This window comes from Balaenoptera musculus, chromosome 20, assembly GCF_009873245.2.
Source record: "Balaenoptera musculus isolate JJ_BM4_2016_0621 chromosome 20, mBalMus1.pri.v3, whole genome shotgun sequence".
NCBI lineage: Eukaryota > Metazoa > Chordata > Mammalia > Artiodactyla > Balaenopteridae > Balaenoptera > Balaenoptera musculus.
Genome location: NC_045804.1, coordinates 42975830 through 42994002, shown reverse-complemented (window position 1 = coordinate 42994002; position 18173 = coordinate 42975830). Strand labels below are relative to the sequence as shown.

The window sequence follows — 18173 nt, the reverse complement described above, 5'->3', positions numbered from 1 at the left end:
GCTGGGCAAGTCACTGCCCTCGTGGGGCTCCAGTATCTCCAGCTTAAGCTACAGACATGAGTGTGAGGGGAAACGGCTTCATCCTGAGATTTTAGGGAGGGGTGGGGAGCCCCTAGAGAAATTTTAGGGGTTGGCCTGGGGAGCTGGAGGGACCATTCAGTTCTTCCTAGTCTCCAAGCCCATGATTTTAAATCTGTCACCATGGATTAACCATTATATGTTTGGATCTCCTTCCTGTATGGCAGAAAACTGTTAGGCAGGTGGGGATGGGTGGGTGGGGAGACAGATGGAGAGATGTAGAGAGGTGAAGTTCATATTACATATTATGTGTTATTATACATATACATTATACATATTATGTGTTACACGTACGCGGAACTGTTAATAATGCCCAAGGTACCTCCAGCTCACAAAACAGTTTCCCTCAACCTTCACATGGACCAATTCTTTTCTGCCAGTTTCTTAAAAGCCGGCATATGCCACAAATATGAGGGCCACCGGGGCCGGGGCCAGGGCCGGGAGCATGTAAGGTGCTGAGAGCGCCCCTGTGGGTCCCCCCCATTCATTCCCATCTTCTTCCACCCCCTTCCCAAAACCTGTTATGCTCATGTCACCTCCTGTCCTGGAATCTCTCCTAGGGAAAATTCTTAAATACACAAATAGCTTCCCAAATAATATTAACCACCTGTTATATATAATAGTCAACAACTGGAATTAATCTCTGCCTGGTAAACTACAGCACATACACTTCAACATTATGCGTCCACTTAAAAAAAGGCTGGGGGTTACTAAGTGTGAAAATACGGGAAAAACAGGCTGGTTAGCAGGTCAAATGATAAGAGCAAAATATAAAATTGTTTATTCAGGATGGTTTAAACCAGTGTTGCCCTAGAGAAATATAATGCAAGCCACATACTTAAATTTAAATTTTTGAGCAGCCACATTTAAAAAAGTAAATATCTATGAAATTAATTTTAATCACATTTTATTTAGCTTAATATATCCAAAATAGTGTCATCTCAACAGATTAAAATTTTAAAGTTGTTAATATTTCCTTTTCTTTTTTCTGTATCAAGTCTTCATTCAGCACATCTTTGAATTTATATCTTTGAAATCATAACACATCTCAGTGTGGACTTGCCACATTCCAAGTCACAATATTAGCTACCTTACTAGACAGCACAGGTCTAACCCACTAGAGATTTTTTAAAGACTTAACTATTAGGGTAAAAAAAAAAGACTAGAAGGAAAAAATCAAAAATCTTAATGATCACAGATTTTTCTCTGAGTAGTGGGAATATGTATGTGATTTTTCCCCTCCCTTTTCTGTTTTCCAAAGTGTAAATGAATAAAGTATAAAATGAATTCATATTACTTTTAAAACAATAGCAAGAGTCCATCTTTTTAATTTTAGAAGAGAAATAAAGGATTTAAAAGACCTGGCTGGGTGAATCACACCTGCCAAGCATTGATTTATTGATGTCCCGTGAGAGCTGTCCTGGACCCCTGACCCTTTCCATGCAAGCTGGTTGATTAGTTAGTGGGTAGGTGGGTGGGTAGGTTGGATGGATGGCAAGAGAGAACAAAGGAAGGAAAATAATATATTACTGCAGTTACAGGAGAAAACTAAACTCAGACCCTTGCTTCCAAATTCCAAAGCTATCATTTACTAGCTGTACGATTTTAAACAAGTTATTTGACCCTTCTGTGCTTTAATCTTCTCAAGTGTAAAATGGCAATAATGATAGTAACTCCTTCACAGGGTTTTGTGAGAATGAAGTGAGATTCTCTGCACAGAGTGTTTAACACAGTGTCTGTTGCACAGCCGACGTTTCCAGAAATGTCGGCTGCCGTCCTCACGGCGAACCTATGAGTGGTGTGGTCAGGCTGTCTGGCTCGTTAAGCGATGGCACCCAGGACACATACTAGAGCCACATGTACCCTGAGTCCCTCCTGTTGCTGCCATCTCCCCACATCCCTTTCCTGAGTATAGAGCACTAGCCACAGTGGAGCTGGTCCTCGGGTTTGTGCGTGGTCCCTTTGCTTGACTACCCCCCCCATACCCCACCCCCAGACCCCAATCCCCACAGCCTGGCCCACGTACCTGTACCACCTCCGGCCTCACGTTAAAGGTGCACAGCCAGTCGCTGAAGCGAGGGTAGCTGTTGAGCTCCGGGGTCCTCTCGCTGGGAGCCACGCTCAGCTTGCACTGCCACTGCTTGCAGATGTACCGGACCAGCTTTGCCTGCGGGAAGTCCAGGAAAAGAAAAGTGGGTTCATTCGGGGCACGTGTACGTGGCAGCCCCAAGCATGATATGGGGAGCTCTGGCAAACACGAGCCGTGTGATAAGGACAGGGTCCTGCCAGGTGCCCCCTCTGCTGCCATTCAAACAGGGTGAAGCAGGAAACCCTAGAGAACCACCTCTTACCCCACCCAAGGCTGGCTGGCACGGCCTCCCCTCTCGGGACCACGTTCTTCAGAGAGTAATTGTCGAGACTGGGCAGAAGACAGAACCGGGTTAAATGGAAGAAGGGCTTCCTGCTTGGGGCAAGGGGAGGAGGAGGGGCGCGTCAGTGATTGACAATGTGGAAGACATGGGGGTTTGGGGAGGATGAGTAACCTTCCACTTAGGCTGCTTCCAGCCTAGAATCAGATTGCCTGGGCTGGGATCCGGGGGTTCAGACACACCCTAGCCCTGTGACCTTGGACAAGCTACTTAACACCCCGCCCCCAGGAAAGTCTCAGTTTCCTTCTCCAGAAAATGGGGGTAATAATAGAACCTCCCTCTCTGGGGGGGGCAGAGAAGAAATGAAGCACTCAGTGTGTGCCTGGCACATAGCACACACACCGTGAGTGCTGGCCAGGCCTGTGGGCTGTGGCATGGCTGGCAAAGGTCTCTGACTTGGGTCCACCAAGACCCATCCCTGAAATGTATGCAAATTTCAGACATGTGAATCTGTGCATTTTCCAGGGAAGCGTGTCCACAGCTTTCAAAAGACTTTCAGAAGGCTAAAACTTCAAAAAAATAAGGGTAAATTAAAGTCAGACTAGTATTCTCTTTGACAAACGCTGGGCCCCGACCAACCGGGTGCTGACGGATGCAGAGGGGCAAGACCTGCAGCGCGGGCGCAGCGGGGGCTGATTGAGAAGGAGGAATGGACTTGAACAGATGGAAAATAAGCGCACAACCCAAAGAGGACCAGGCTCCGCTGAGACCCAGCGACCCAGGCACCCGTTGAGAGCTTCCCCCAAAGGCAAGCACCACCTTCAAAGTCTTGGACAAAGGAACCCTGCCATTGGAACCACTTCCCAGGACCTGCTGCCCCCTTCAGGGTTTTTGCCCTTGTTAATTCATTCCTTTTTCTTTCATCTGTAAATATCTCAGTATATTTTCTCTATAGAGTAAGGATTCTTTTTGTTAGCACAGTTGCAATGCTAAAAAATAATTACTGATACTTAATAATTTAAAATTTCAAATATTTAGAAAGCCTCGCAATTTCCAAACAGGAGCTCTTGACCATTTTTGGACCATGGACCCCTTTGGCAGTCTGGGGAGGTCCCTGATCCCTTTCTAAGAATAATGCTTTTAAATCCATAAAACAGAACGCTTAGGATTACAAATGAAATCTATTATATTTAAATATACTTACCAAAATATTACTTAAAATTGTGATAGAGTACTATAAGCTTCTTTATTAAAGCATCAAGCAATATCTAGCAACGGGTCTCATACCTTTGAAGTTGTGACAAGTATAAAGTGCTTTTTCAGAGAGCCCCACAACTGTCATGTGATATGAAAACAGCTGTGATTTCTACTGGTGACCAAGCCGCACATATTTGCTAAGATGGCTGTGCCTTGTTGCCTCCATTCAAATTGAACAACATACTAAATTTCAGATAAGGTTAATGAAAAAAAATGAAGGTACAATTCTTTTCCCCTCCAAATTCATGGACCCCCTGAATTCTATCCACAGACCCCAGGTAAAGAACCCTTATGGCTAGAGGGATATGAGGTGTGAAATGAGACCCATAACGACAACAAAACCATTGTTTCTACATCAGTCTTTCTGAAGTTTCCCCCAGAAATGTATCTGGTCCCAGGCTCACAATCTGCTAGACTCAGGGGCACGGGCCCTCTGCTGCAGCCCTGAGCTCTGTTAAGTCCTGCTATCTACAGAGCTCAGCGGCAAGTGGGGACAATTGCTAGAGAGGAAACACTGAGTCAGAACAAAAATAATTCCACTCATTGTACAGTTTTGATGTTTAGTGAAACCTAGACAAAGGCAAACCCAATGGCATTCCTGTACCACATGCCCTTCAGGTACCCAGAGCAGACATTGCTAATTGAACATTCTCTGCTGAGGCTTTCTACCTCTGAGCAGACATTGCTAATGGAATGCTCTCTGCTGAGGCTGGCAACTCCAGGTTGCCACACAAGAAGTGTACTATGTGCTGTCCTATTATGGAACCTAGGCCCCTGGGAGCATTAGAGCATGAAGCTAACAAATGTGAAGACACAAGTGCTGCTTTCATTCTACGGGGCTAAGTAGAGGCACTCATGTCCCACTCTGACCCATCTCTCCCAATGTGACCAGAGGCCAATTCCAAGTTCAGGGCTTCAACTTTCTTTTCCAGGCTCATCTCCACTCCACCCAACCTGGGTGCTCCAGGGATTCCACAAATACCTTCTGTACTTCCCTACTCCCAGGCCTCTGCTCAAACTGCTTTGGCAGGAAATCCTTCCCTCCTCCAGCCACAATGTCCTTGGCCTGGGCAAGACCTCCTGGGCTAATTAGAATCCCTCATCTCCCCTTCTGAGTGCACTGTCTACACCTCTCTGGTAGCGCCTATCACAAAGGGGTTCACGTTCGAGCTTCTGACTGGGTCTCCCCCAAAAGATGTGAGCTCCCAGGGCAGTGGACACAGCACAGGCTTCAGAGTTGAACAGAATCTGGGTTCAAATCTAGTTTCTGCCATTTAACAGCCGTGTGACCTCGGGGAAGTGCATTAACATCTCTGAGTCTCGGTTCTCTCATCTGTACAACAGCAAGGATGATACCAGCTTGCAGTTGGTTGGGAGGATTGAATTATAGTATGGAAACCATCCCCAAAGAATAGGTTAGTCCCCCATTATTCTACATCAGGGCAGGGACCGTGCCCACCTCATTTGACTGTCCCCACATACCTATTACTGTATCTGGCATGTAACATGTGCTCAAAGATGCCTGAGGAAGGAAGGAGGGAAGAAAACACAGGGGCCTTATCCCCACGTTGAAAGGTTTCTCACAGCCAGGGCTTCCTTCCACTCCAAACTGCTCTCAAACCACAGCGTCAAATTGCTGACCAAAGACAAGGCGATAAATCAAATAACTGTGCGAAGTCAAAACCATTCTTTTCTGCATGAAACAAAGAGCTCAGGCTGCTGGCACTAACATCAGCAGCAAAGAGGGCCGACCGTCACCAGCCCAAGTGTTTCGAGGGCTGCACCCCTAGGAGCCAATTAATAACCCATCCATTCTGCTAAGACTTTGGCCATCCCAGGTCAACATCAAGATCAGCCAACCTGGCCTTGACAACGAGCCAGTATCTGGGGGCTTTATCGCATTCAGCTCCGCCAACATGTCCCGCCCTTTTCAGCCTCAAGGCCCGCAGCCCTTGGCCTTCTACCAGGAAGGCTCATCCCAATGACCTCTCAGCCTCCACAACTCAGCTTAGATATCCATTCCTCCAGGAAGACTTCACCAAGCCCTTCAGTCCTGTTCTTCACAGCCCCAGCCCTTCTCCTCCATCAGATCACACAGCACAGTTCTAGTATTTTATTTGTCTGCTTCCTTCTTTAGACGGGAAACTCCCTGAAGCCAGGGGTCTGGTCTATGTTCTTGATCACCTGATCACCACTAGACCCCCAGGAGCTAGCACAGCACCTGGCATGTGGTCTGCTATTGTAAAACCTTAGTTGAATGAATGGACAAATGAACACACAATACGTTTTGGAGCCCCGACGGGCACACATGTTTATTAAAGTGACAGTGGAAAACAAATGCCAATCAGGCAAGTGATGGCTCAGGAGCTTGAGAGTCTCAAAAACCAGGGGGAGTTCCCCCAAAGCGGAGCGAGCGGTTTCTGTTTTTTTTTTTGTTTTTTTTTTTATTAATTAATTAATTCATTTATTTATTTTTGGCTGTGTTGGGTCTTCGTTTCTGTGCGAGGGCTTTCTCTAGTTGCGGCAAGTGGGGGCCACTCTTCATCGCGGTGCGCGGGCCTCTCACCATCGCGGCCTCTCCTGTTGTGGAGCACAGGCTCCAGACGCGCAGGCTCAGTAGTTGTGGCTCACGGGCCTAGTTGCTCCGCAGCATGTGGGATCTTCCCAGACCAGGGCTCGAACCCGTGTCCCCTGCATTGGCAGGCGGATTCTTAACCACTGCGCCACCAGGGAAGCCCGCGGTTTCTTTTTTTAAAGGCTGTTAGAGATCCCCACTAGGCAGCCCAGAGGGGGCCCCTAGGTAGGACTATGCAGAATTTAAAGGGATTCCTCACTGCACGTAGTTGACAACCCATAAGCCTGGCCACCTGTGCGGGGACCAGGAAAGGGGATGAGTCGGGGTGCACTGCGACCCAACTGCCCGCGGGACCGGTGTCCTAGAGCTCGTGAAGAAGAAACGACGCCTGCAGATTTGGGTTCTGCTTAAGGAGGTGCCTGGCATGCAGCAGCTCCCACCTGAGCAAAAATAAGGCTGCTCTCACTTTTTAGAAAGTTGGTTGCAGTTGCAGAAACACCCAGGGGCTACTTTCCCAGGCAAGCCGTAGCAGGGCCTGCCGGCCCAGCACCAGGGGCCTCCGTGAGGGCTTTTCATGGGTAGCGTCATTTTCTCTTAACCACAAAACCGCAAGATATAAATTCTTCGGAAAGAAGAGCACCTGGGGGTTTCAGCGATGGGACCAGCAGCAAGAGGGAAAGGGCCATCAGCACTGTGGCCACAGGCGAGGACCTGGGGCTGGAACGAAAGTCTTCCTCCACCCCTGATACTCTTTTGTTTCATGGGTGTGCGTCCCGTCCCTGCCCTGACACTCAGCCTGATTTAAAGAAGGAGCAGGGCTTCCCTGGTGGCGCAGTGGTTGAGAGTCTGCCTGCTAGTGCAGGGGACACGGGTTCGAGCCCTGGTCTGGGAGGATCCCACATGCCGCGGAGCGGCTGGGCCCGTGAGCCACAATTACCGAGCCTGCGCGTCTGGAGCCTGTGCCCCGCAATGGGAGGGGCCGCGATGGTGAAAGGCCCGCGCACCGCGATGAAGAGCGGTCCCCGCACCGCGATGAGGAGTGGCCCCCGCTTGCCCCAACTAGAGAAAGCCCTCGCACGAACCGAAGACCCAACACAGCCAAAAATAAATAAATAAATAAATAAAGTAGCTATAAAGAAGGAGCAGAAGAGCGTCATGTCAGCCTGCAAATGGTCGGTGGGTATCACCGAGACACGGTACACAGCAGGCGCTCACTAAGTGTCCAAGGCTGAAAGATCTAGGTTCTGGTCCCAGCTCTGACATATATGGTCAAGGCTCTTGGGGAAATCCCCCCTAGCTCAGCTTCAATCTCACTATAAAAAGGGTAACATTTTATGGAGGTTGGGGTCCAAATATATATGCAAGTGCTTGGAACAACACCGACAAAAATACAGGCCCAGTACATTACCCTTGGTTACACCAAGCACATCCAAGACTCAGTGTACCTCTGAGGAAAAACTCCGGCTCTCGAGACAGAGGGACCTGGCCTCAAAGCCCCTCGCCACCACCCTCCCTCAGCAGGTGAACACAGATTTAATCTGTCAGCCTCAGTTTCCCCACCTCTAAAATGGGGTTGATCTCCCACCAAGGGCTATTGTGAAGACTTACATGAGAAAATATGGATGTAAAATGTTCAGAAAATGCCCGGCACAAGGAAACACATGCTCAGTGGAAGCCTGGGTGTGTGGTGTCCTCATCCAGTTAAGTCTTCAGGTTCTCTTACAACCTTCTTGGGTGATAGGGAGAACGCAGGTGAGGTCATGCCCATTTCAGAGATGGGGCTAAAGAAGACCCAGACGCTGGCGATGGCCTCCAGGACAACGCTGGTGATACTCACAGAGCCGGGATGTTTATTTTAAGGTCTGAGGGCCAAGACCCCGCTCCCAGGTTGACTCCAAGAAAGCTGAGCCCCCCTTCTCCTTGGAGCGCTCACACCTCCACCATTAGCACCAGACGACGTGGCCGGAGTGGAGCTGCGTCGACTCTGGGGATGCCGCCTGCCCAGACAAGCACCTGTACCCCAGCCTGGCACCCCGATCAACTTCAAATATCATCTGCCAGCCCTGGCTGCGCTGGCATGACTCCCAAACAGGCCTCCCAAACGGAGGCTGCCCTGAGCCTCCCTTCCGTGGAGATGAGGCCAGTCAGACACCCCTGAAGAGCAGACGGCAGTCAGATCTCCCGAAGCACATACCACTGAAAGAGAAAAACTTCCCCGGGAAAAGGAAGCAGCTCCCGGAGCTGTAAGGGCGCAGGAACATGAGAGGCCTTACGCGACGGCTGTGTGCGTGGATGATTTCTCACCCAGGGTTTTGCACCTTTGCAGAAAACACGTCTTTCCAGACAACTGGTTTTGCAAAGTCAGCTGTACCCTAAAACACAGGGCCTGGGATGGGGAGGTCTCTTCTATGGGTGATCTGTGATCCAGGCTATAGAAGTGACCAGATGCCAAGGCGGTTGTCACCCTAACCCTGCTGGCTGCTGCAGGACCCTGAGCAGATCACTGCCTTCTCAGGGTTCCAGGACTTCCCATCTCAAGCAGGGCAGGCGGGTCAGAGGTGACAGATGGTGAAATATAAATGGGCAATGAATCCCAGGCACAGGCGGAGATGGACACCAGACTCCCAGGTACAGCAGTGGGCTCTCTCAATTATGGAAATCACATCAACACCTCATTATCAACCCTGGTAGTGATGATAATCTCTTCTATTTACGTAATACCTTATCCCCTTCTCTCCCTGGATTCTCAATGAAAATTCCAGGAGGTAAGCACTGCAGTACAAGAGTGGTGTCCCAACCTTCGCACAACCCCAAAGCTCCTAAGCATATCATTTTTCCCACAAAATAGTTCTGTATAACCAAAAAAGTCACAGATCTTTCCAGACTCTTGATGGGAGAAAAGAACTATGTCGAGATGTGGGTGCTGGGCAGCCTGCCTGGCTCACTCACCGGCTGAGGGACACCCGCCCGCCCAGCCTACAAACAGCAGCAGGCAATTCTGAGTCCAGCCTCAGCACGAAGACACGTGCAGCTTGTCACTCAGGGTCACTCACCAATAGTCAAACCACACGTGCTAATGAACCCATGAGACTTAAAGGTGTATTTTATTATTCTCATCTTACAGGTGAGGAAGCTGAGGCTCTGAGAACTCTGTAACTTTTTTGAATCATGAAGGGACTCAGACCTCAACCCAATGCCCTGTTGCTATATTCCACACCATCTCCCCAAATAACGACTCCCTGGCCCCGCTGCTCATCTAAGCTGTCCTGACCGGCACGAGCAGGATGGCAGTGGGCAGGGTCTGCCTCTCCTGTGGCCCCAAGCCCCAGATCCAGCCACGTCCAGACTGTTCCAGGCAGTGAGTCCTCTGAATAAAAGTCACAGACTGCCCTACACTTTCCAAAAGTATCCAGCCATCATGGGCCACCACCTCTGGTCCTGTTGTGCAAGTATCCACCCTTTGGGCTACACCCAATCCCTGGCTCCAAACCAGCTCTGAATTCCTTAAAACTAGCCACCACCCTGACCGCTACCAGGGGCCGCCCCTTTCGAGGAGACCCCGGCATGCTTTGCAGAATGAGGAGATGCACCTGGATGGGCCCTCCACACGTCCACCCTCTTCCCCTCGGCTCACTCAGCCCTCCAGGCAGCAGGCACAGTTTCTGGACCAGCTTCCAGCTCACCTACACCTGTGGGACCCTGATCCCTCTTCCCAGGTGGGCCACACTATATATTCTTAAGAGGACGTCCACAGCAGTCCTTGCGAGGGCCAGGTCCCTGTCTAACCCATCCCAAACTTCAGGAAGTCGCCAAAGCTCTCGGGACTTACTCCAGCCTGCCCTGTACGGTCCCTGAAGCTGCTCCTCCTTCCCCGGCACCGGCCAGCTCTGCCCAGGCCTCGGGCTGTTCCCCTTACTTCTCTTACCTCCTCCCCAAAGCTGGAGTGAGCTTCTGGGGACCTCCTGCCAACCCAGCCAGCTAAGCAGTCTGGTCTGGCTGCCACGGCCAACGTGTTGCAAAATGATTTGTGAGATTGTAAGGAGGCCTCTGGAGGTCATGACGCAGCTCGTGGCTCCCCGCACAGGCCAGGCCAGGCGCTCAGCTCCAAGAGTGTCAGCGGCAGCCCTCGGCCCTGGCACCGCCGAGCCTCGCAGAGGTCTCGAGGGTACCCAGTGGGGCTGCCATTAGTGGGCAAGGGGCAGAGCGAGCGAGCATGCCAGGGGAAGTGGGGGGAGCAGAGGAGAAAGTGACCCCAATTCCCAAGCTGGGCATTTCGCAACCAGCCATCCTTCACGCCCTCTGTCCCGCGCCCATGCCCTCCCGGGGAAGCCGCCACACGTGTGCATTTGTGCAGAGACAATCTCCCCGCCAAGCCTCCCACCGGCAACCCTGCCCTGACGTTAAACTCAGAGTCGGGGAACTTCAAACACAAACAAACAAGTCCGCCCCAGACCACAAGTGGAGCCATTCCCAAGGAGGCCGGGGGTGAGAGGGCCACAGCTGGGAACTCAGGGCCTCCCGCCCCCTTCGTCGGCTCCACTGGGGCTGCAGACTCTGGAGCCTGACAACCAGCTGCAGATGGGAGCTTCAAACCCAGGCCGAGACAAAACAGGATCAGACTTTGGCCTCACTGGTGGGTGTCAGTACCAGGGGCCAGCACAGCAGTGGGTGCAGGAGACCCTGCCCAGAGGCACTGATGAGTTTGTTAATTTCCTCTGTGCAATTAGCATTCCCATTAGATAGCATCCCCCATTCTAATTGCTCTGGGGCTAACTATGAGTAGGCAGGAAAGGAGGGACTGATGTGGCCTAGAAGCACTCAACAGGCTTCTGGGGAAAGATGGAGCTTGAGCCCGGCCAGGGTGGACAGCCAAGGACCCAAGTTTCCTCGGCAACACCTGCCATCCCGTCTCATGCTCCACTGAGGTCTTGAGACTCAGCAGGAAAGGTTTTCAAGAGGAAGGCATTCCCCTGACCTAAATATCCTAAGACAGCTCCCACCTGAAAAGCCAAGGGTGGGCCAAATGAATGTGCTCTTCAGAAAGCAACCTTGGCTTTCAAAAGCCAGTCAAGGAACCGTCTCAGGGCTGCCTTTGCAGGTTTGCTTCCTGCCTCAGTTCAACCCTATAAGCCCCCAGTACCCCCATGGGTTTTTTAGAACTAGCGGTCCTTAGGGGCTGTGGGGACAAACTGGACTAAATCACTAGAAAGCCAGACACCCGCTTTAAACCCTTGACTGCCCTGGGCCTGAAGCGATGGCACGCGGGAAGGAAGGAGAGCCTCTGTGCATCATCTACTCATTCAACACGTCGTTGGGAAAGCTGTTCCCGTCGCCTGGCAACGAGAGGCACTGTGCCATGGCCATAAGCAACCTAGTGCATAAGCTTGAGGAACTCACACGAGTGGGGGTGATAGACGTGTCCACAGAGAGATCTGACCGGACCGAGGGAGGTAACGAAGGGGAACAAGTATGCCCACCCTCTGAGCATCCCTGATGGCCCCAACGCTCGGTGTGTCTGCTGGGAAACCGGGGGGAGAGCAGGTGTCAGGAGACACAGGGGTGGTGTCCCCCACAAACTAGACGCAGCCTTTGTCCCAGTTCAAACACTTACTCCACGTGCCTGTCTGAAGTTCAGCAGCCCACAGAGCATGGCTTAGCTCTCAACCCCTCAATTATAAGATGTAATCCCAGAGAATTCCTGACACCGCACACCATAGGGGGCCTGGGTGTGAATTATCAAGCAGAGGCCTGGAAAAAAGGCAGAGGCTGCACCTAATGACAAAGGTAGGTTTCTGCCTATGGGCCTACTCCCTTACCTACCCTGAAGACCTGGTGCCTGGAAGCCACTAGAAGGGAGGGATGGGGGAAGGTGAGACACTTCAAACTCTGAAAGCACCTGCTATGAGTAGGAGGTCGTGCCATATACTGGGGAGATAGGTCTTCTTTTCCAGGAACATGACTGTTTGCCTAGCAACTGAGACCATCACGGAAAAGGATAGAGGACTACGCAAGGGGTAAGGGGCAAGGACAGGTGAGCTCCTCGAATACCAGGGGTGGACTAATGTGATGGCGAACTCCCCCGGCATGACGGGTGCTGCGTTAGGTGCTGCTCGTTACCTATCTGATACCCATGCCTGACTTCTTCCGCACTCACAGGCCCACTCTGTTTGGGGCAGCACTGTGCCCGGTGATGAACTGCTCTGAGTCAGCGGTTCTCAACCCTCACTTTACGTCCATGTAATCGACCTAGGATGGGGTCCCAGCACGGCTCTTGTGATGATCTGGGCCCCACTTCCAGCTTCCTTTGAAATTAGCTATGTATAACAGTTCTGGTCAACGAGACACAAGGGCGTGTCTGCTGGAAATGCTGGCAAAGTGTTTGCTTTCCTCACAAGTGGGACGGTCTCCGGGGCTTCCCATAGCCCCCCTTCCTGCTTTGAAGATTAGAATTGCCAAGAGTTATCCAGAGAACCACACAGACACCACTGTTCAGCTGATAAACACATGAGCCACCTTACTCCAAACTTCTTATTGTAGGAGAGACATAAGGGCCTGCTTGTGGAAGTCACACCTTCTGTTACTTGCCACCGAAAGCAGTCCTTTCTGCTAACGTTTATTAAGGCTGCACTGTCTCAAACCTCCTTCTGAACCTTCTAAGGCTTCCTGTCTGCTTCCAGAAAATCTACAAAAAGAAAAAGAAGGTATCTCGCCATTCTTCTCGGGACCGTGTGCCATCCAGAAGCATTCCTCCAAGAGTCTTTCCAACGCTTCCCTGGTGGTGCAGTGGTTAAGAATCTGCTTGCCATTGCAGGGGACACGGGTTCGAGCCCTGCTCCGGGAAGATCCCACATGCCACGGAGCAACAAAGCCCATGCGCCACAGCTACTGAGCCTGCGCTCTAGAGCCCACAAGCCACAACTACTGAAGCCCGCGTGCCACAACTATGAAGCCCGCGTGCCTAGAGCCCGTGCTCTGCAACAAGAGAAGCCACCCAATGAGAAGCCCACACACCGCAACGAAGAGTAGCTCCCACTCGCCGCAACTAGAGAAAAGCCCGCGCACAGCAACAAAGACCTAAAGCAGCCAAAATTAAAAATAAATAAATAAATTTATAAAATTAAAAAAAAGTCTTTCCAAATTTTAAAAAGCAACTACATTTTTATGAAGTCCAATTTATCAAATTTTTTTCTTTTTTGGTTTGTACTTTTTACTTCCTAGCTAAAAAATATCCTTGCCGAGCCCACTTTCACAAAGATGTTCTTCTATGTTCTAGAAGTTTTATCCCTTCTTTTTTTTTTTTGGTTTAGGCCTATGAATGACTTTGAGGTAATTTTTGTATTCCAGGACCGTTTTCACCACAACTGTCCACTGGTGTTTTTAATTGGATATTCCTATGTGTGAGGCACTGTGCCATGAACCTCATGGGTCCTGTCTCATCTAATAGCCACATTAATCCTCTGGTACTATTATTAATCTCATTTTACAAATGAGAAAACTGAGGCTTAGACAGTTACCTATACTTGAAAAAGGAACCTAGTGTACTATACCCCCCGATGTGATACCTTATTGTACCTTCACATCCATTACACAGGACCTGAAGTAACGATGGACATTTAACCTGACGGGAGAGGTAGAGAGATGAAGAATCCTTGTTCTAATCACCTGCCTGAGGTAGTGGATGCTGAGTGCCTGGGAATACAACCCCCAGCTGCACCCCCCGCCCCTAGAAGATACAAGACAATCCAATTTCCAGGGGTGCACACTGTGGGGGTGGGGTGAAGCAGGATGTGCAGCGTCTTGCATTTGTAGAGAAAAAGAATGGCTGGAGAAGCCCTGCTTCTGGCCGGGCGTGGTGAGAGCTGTTCCTCCCCGTTTGACAGTCACAGGATCACTTGAGGCCAGGAGGCAAGTGCAGACCACCACAGTGGATTAAAGATGGCCAAGAAGTTCCTGTTCCTCCCAAGATCTGCGTCCTCTCCCCTTGCATCTGGGCAGGACTGTGGTGCTTTGACGGACAGAACAGAGGACGGGTCTCCTGCAGCCCTGACCACGCTGATGGAGAGACCCTGTGGAGAGGCCCCAAGCCCGCATGGAGAGGGAGGGTGTGCCGGCAGAGCCCAGCCAACCTCACCAAGGTCCGGGCGTGCGGGCGGGGCTTCCTCGGGCCCTCCAGACCAGGACAGCCACTGGGTGCTGCCACAGAGGTTTGTGGGATCCCAAGGGGACTGGGTCTGTGGGGTGGGGCAGCATCAAAGAGGAAATAATCCCCGAGATGAATTCAACAGGTTAGGGTGGAGCATGGGGTGTGGCACACGGACAGAGGGTAAGGGGCAGGGATGGCACCCAGGTGGGGGACATAGCATGAGCAAGGGCCAGAGTCACAAGAGAACCTTTTAAAAAGACAGATCTATATAGCAAGTAGCTAGAGACTAGAAGAGATGGGGAAGGGTGGGAGGGCAAAGTCAGCCAGAGGGCAGGGCCAGCTCATGCAGGTCCCAGAAGATTCTGGAAGGTCCTGGAAGGCCACACTAAGGCATCTGCAATCAATCTTGCAGGCGTGGGGAGGAATGCAAAGGAAGAAATGTAGTCAGATTTGGATTTTTGAATGATCATTCTGGAAACCATGTAGAGGACAGATTGAAGTGGGTGTGGAGAAACCAGAGACAGGAAAGTCAATTCAGGAGCCAATGCAATTCAGCAAATGAGAACAAAAGGTAATTTAGTCTGTGGCAGTGTGGGTGGAAAGGAAGGAGCAGATTCTAGAGATGTTTTATTAGCATTTTTACTATAAAGACAAGACTTCCCTGCTTGCTTGTCTGGGGAATTTCTGGCATACCAGCACCCTGGAATGCAGGAAGCCTGAGAGCTGAGTTTCTCCAGCAAATGAGTCAACATGTGTTTGACTTAGTTGAACTTGGTGCTTCATGGGGGAGGGGCCAGCTACCTGTCAGAAGCCTTCGGGCCCAAAGGTCCGACTTGGAAGAGGCACCTCAGCCCAGGTGTCTCCCGGCTTGAGCTCTGCCCCATCCCCACCTCCCAGGCAGAGGGGTGCCCTGCACCTGCCAGGAGCAAAAGCCACTGCCCCAGCTGCTCCAGCTCCAGCTCCTCCCAAAGCCCCCAGAAGGGGGTCAGATAGAAAGAGGCAGCACTTGCCAGAGCGGCCAGGCCCAGGAGGAGCTTCTCCAGCCAGCCCCCTCCGGCCCGCATGCAGAGCAGGAAGCTGCCACCCCTTAAAGGAGAGCAGGCCCAGATGTTCCTGCCAGAGAAAGAGCGAGCTCTCCCCTATCTTTCTTGGAAAGGTCATGGGGATGGAGAGTCAGATAGACTGAAGTTCAAACCTCACCCCCACCTCCTACCAGCTAAGGGACTGTGGGCCATTGACAATATCTCTGAGCCTTTATTTCCTCTATTGTAAATGAGGGGGAAGATCGGCCTCCAAAGATCACTGTCAAGACAAAACGATAAGACATGCTCAGCAGCTGGCGTGCCGCAGGCACCCAGCAAATATCTGTTCCCATCTCCTTTCTCTGGGGCCTTAATCGTGGGTAAGGCCGTGGCTTTGATGGCTGACAGGGAGCCCGGGACAGGGGATTGGGGGACACCTCAAAACGCGAGTGTCCAAAGGCGGGGGTCGATTACTGATCTGCTGACGTGTCTGCAGGCTTCCCACGGAACAGGGCTAAGAACCGACTGTAGAAACAAACAGCTCTGAGCGAGAGGGCGGGTCAGCACTACCCCCGCTTTTACAATCCATTCTGTACTATCAAGGTCTAAGCAACACCTCTGACACTGAATTACCAAGCTGAGTTTCAGGTGAGACCAGGTTGCCCCACCAGTGACATGACTGTCCGTTCTAGCTTGAAGGGCACCAGTGAGGTGACCTGGTAGCTTATGGGTACTTGTGCAGATGCCTCACACCTGGTCATGGCACGTCACAGTTTACAGACCTCATCCCATCCGACCCTCCCCACAGACCCATGAGGACCATCCTCACCTCCATTTACAGAGATGAGAAACCAAGGCTCAGAGGTGAAGTGACGTGCCTCAGGCCAGAGGATGTTTACTGTGTTAAGGCACCATCTTCACACCCCGGCTTTTCGAGTCCAATTGTCAGTGCTCTCACCCCTCCCCCAACGCCCCCAGAGCGGACAAAATTATTTTAAGTTAATAGATTAAAACCAAGCACTCCTGAAACACTGAGTCCCACTGGGGCCACTCCCAGCTGGGACCCCTCAGATGCCTGTCAGGAAAGGAAGGCTGGGAGGCGCTTGGCAAGGGCATTCACGCCTCTTTTCACCAGGGATCTGCCAAGGCCATTCGACTACCCGCAGCCTGCTCTGTTATAAAATCTTCCCAGCACTCTTCTTAAGAGACCATTTTATCTGGGCAGAGGAAGATAAGGAAATGTGGGGTTTAGATGACATAAGAAAGAAATCAGACCTGGAAACCGGGAATGGAATTGCAGTGGGGATGAGGTGACGGCAGCTCTGGGACCACCCTCTCCAGCACACAAAGGCCCAAAGATACAGGATCTCTGCCCCTAAGCCCTGTGCAGTCCCCTCAGCTGTAACTGGGCTGACATCACCGACACTATCATTGGTGGAGAGTGAGAAAGGGCTCAGATAGCAGAATGTCACTGTTGAGCTATCCCAGGAATGCCGGCCAGAGGCGGTAGGGAGAGGGATGGTCAGACCTGGGTTCAAATCCCAGCTCTATTGCCGTCCAGTTGCCTAAAGTTCCTCAGCCATTCTATGCTTTAGTTTCCTTATCTGTAAAATGGGGGAATAACAGTACTACCTTCATGGGTGGGAGATGTAAAGCGCTTAGCACGGGGCCTGGTAGATTGTTAATCCTCATGGTCAGCCATTTTTATCACAAAATGTGTCTTGTTGTCTTTGAAAGTAGTTAAGTTCTGACTCGTTGATTCCTTTAAGGTTCTTGCTCGTGTTCCCGAGTGAGTCCATTTACATGGCAAATCCCAAGCTACACTCATGTGTTCCCCAAAAAGGGGCAAATGCAGACGAGGTCAGGTGAGGCTGGGACACCCTCACCCCAGCGGCTGGCCTTCCTGATCCTTGTTCTATTCCTGAGAGGTCAAGAGCAGGTAACACACAAGCGGGCCCGGGTGACAGGAACCCCAGTGAGCAGACCGAACAGCAGAGTGAAGCAAACCAGGACAACTGTTGAGATGCGTGCAACCTGAGGCAGCAAGCCCGGGAGGGCCTGGGAGGGGCAGGCATGGCAGCCACCGGGCTTGGCACGCGGGCTGTCATGGGAGCTGTCCTCCAGGCCAGGGGCAGGGGTGACACAGATCAAAGACACACACACATGCACACCTGCCACCCTGGACAAGCTATGGCTGAACAAAGAGGGGCCCCATTTCAAAATAAACAGAGCAGGGGGGCTGCCAACCGCCCAAGAAATCAACTGACCACAACTTACTGAAGAAATCAGATAATAATAGCTAACACTGACCAGGGGTTTATCATGTGCCAGGCATTGCTTTAAGTGCTTTAGATATACATTAAGCCACTTAATCCTCATAAATACATTGGTGAGATATAGGATGGACAAACAACAAGGTCCTACTGTGTAGCACAGGGAACTATATTCAATATCCTGTGATAAACCATCATGGAAAAGAATATGAAAAAGGGTATATATATGTGTGTAACTGAATCACTTTGCTGTACAGCAGATGTTAACACAACATTGGAAATCAACTAGACTTCAATACATTAACAACAAAAAAACGACGAGAGAGGCCCTAACACTGTCCCCATCTTACAGGGGGGTAAACTGAGGACAAGGAGCAGTCCCAAGTCACACAGTCAGGAGGTGGCAGAGCGAGGATGTGAACCCAGGTACTTCAGCTGCTGAGTCCACACCCTGCC

At 51.0% G+C, this 18173-nt stretch overlaps 1 protein-coding gene across 1 annotated transcript in view; it reads right to left on the bottom strand.

Annotated features, from left to right (window-relative positions):
- The window catches only part of KSR1 (kinase suppressor of ras 1), a 146195-nt gene that overhangs the window by 60068 nt on the left and 67954 nt on the right, over window positions 1-18173 (bottom strand). Inside the window, 1 exon segment of the mRNA XM_036836177.1 lies at window positions 2105-2245. Coding sequence (XP_036692072.1) covers window positions 2105-2245 — 141 coding nt within the window.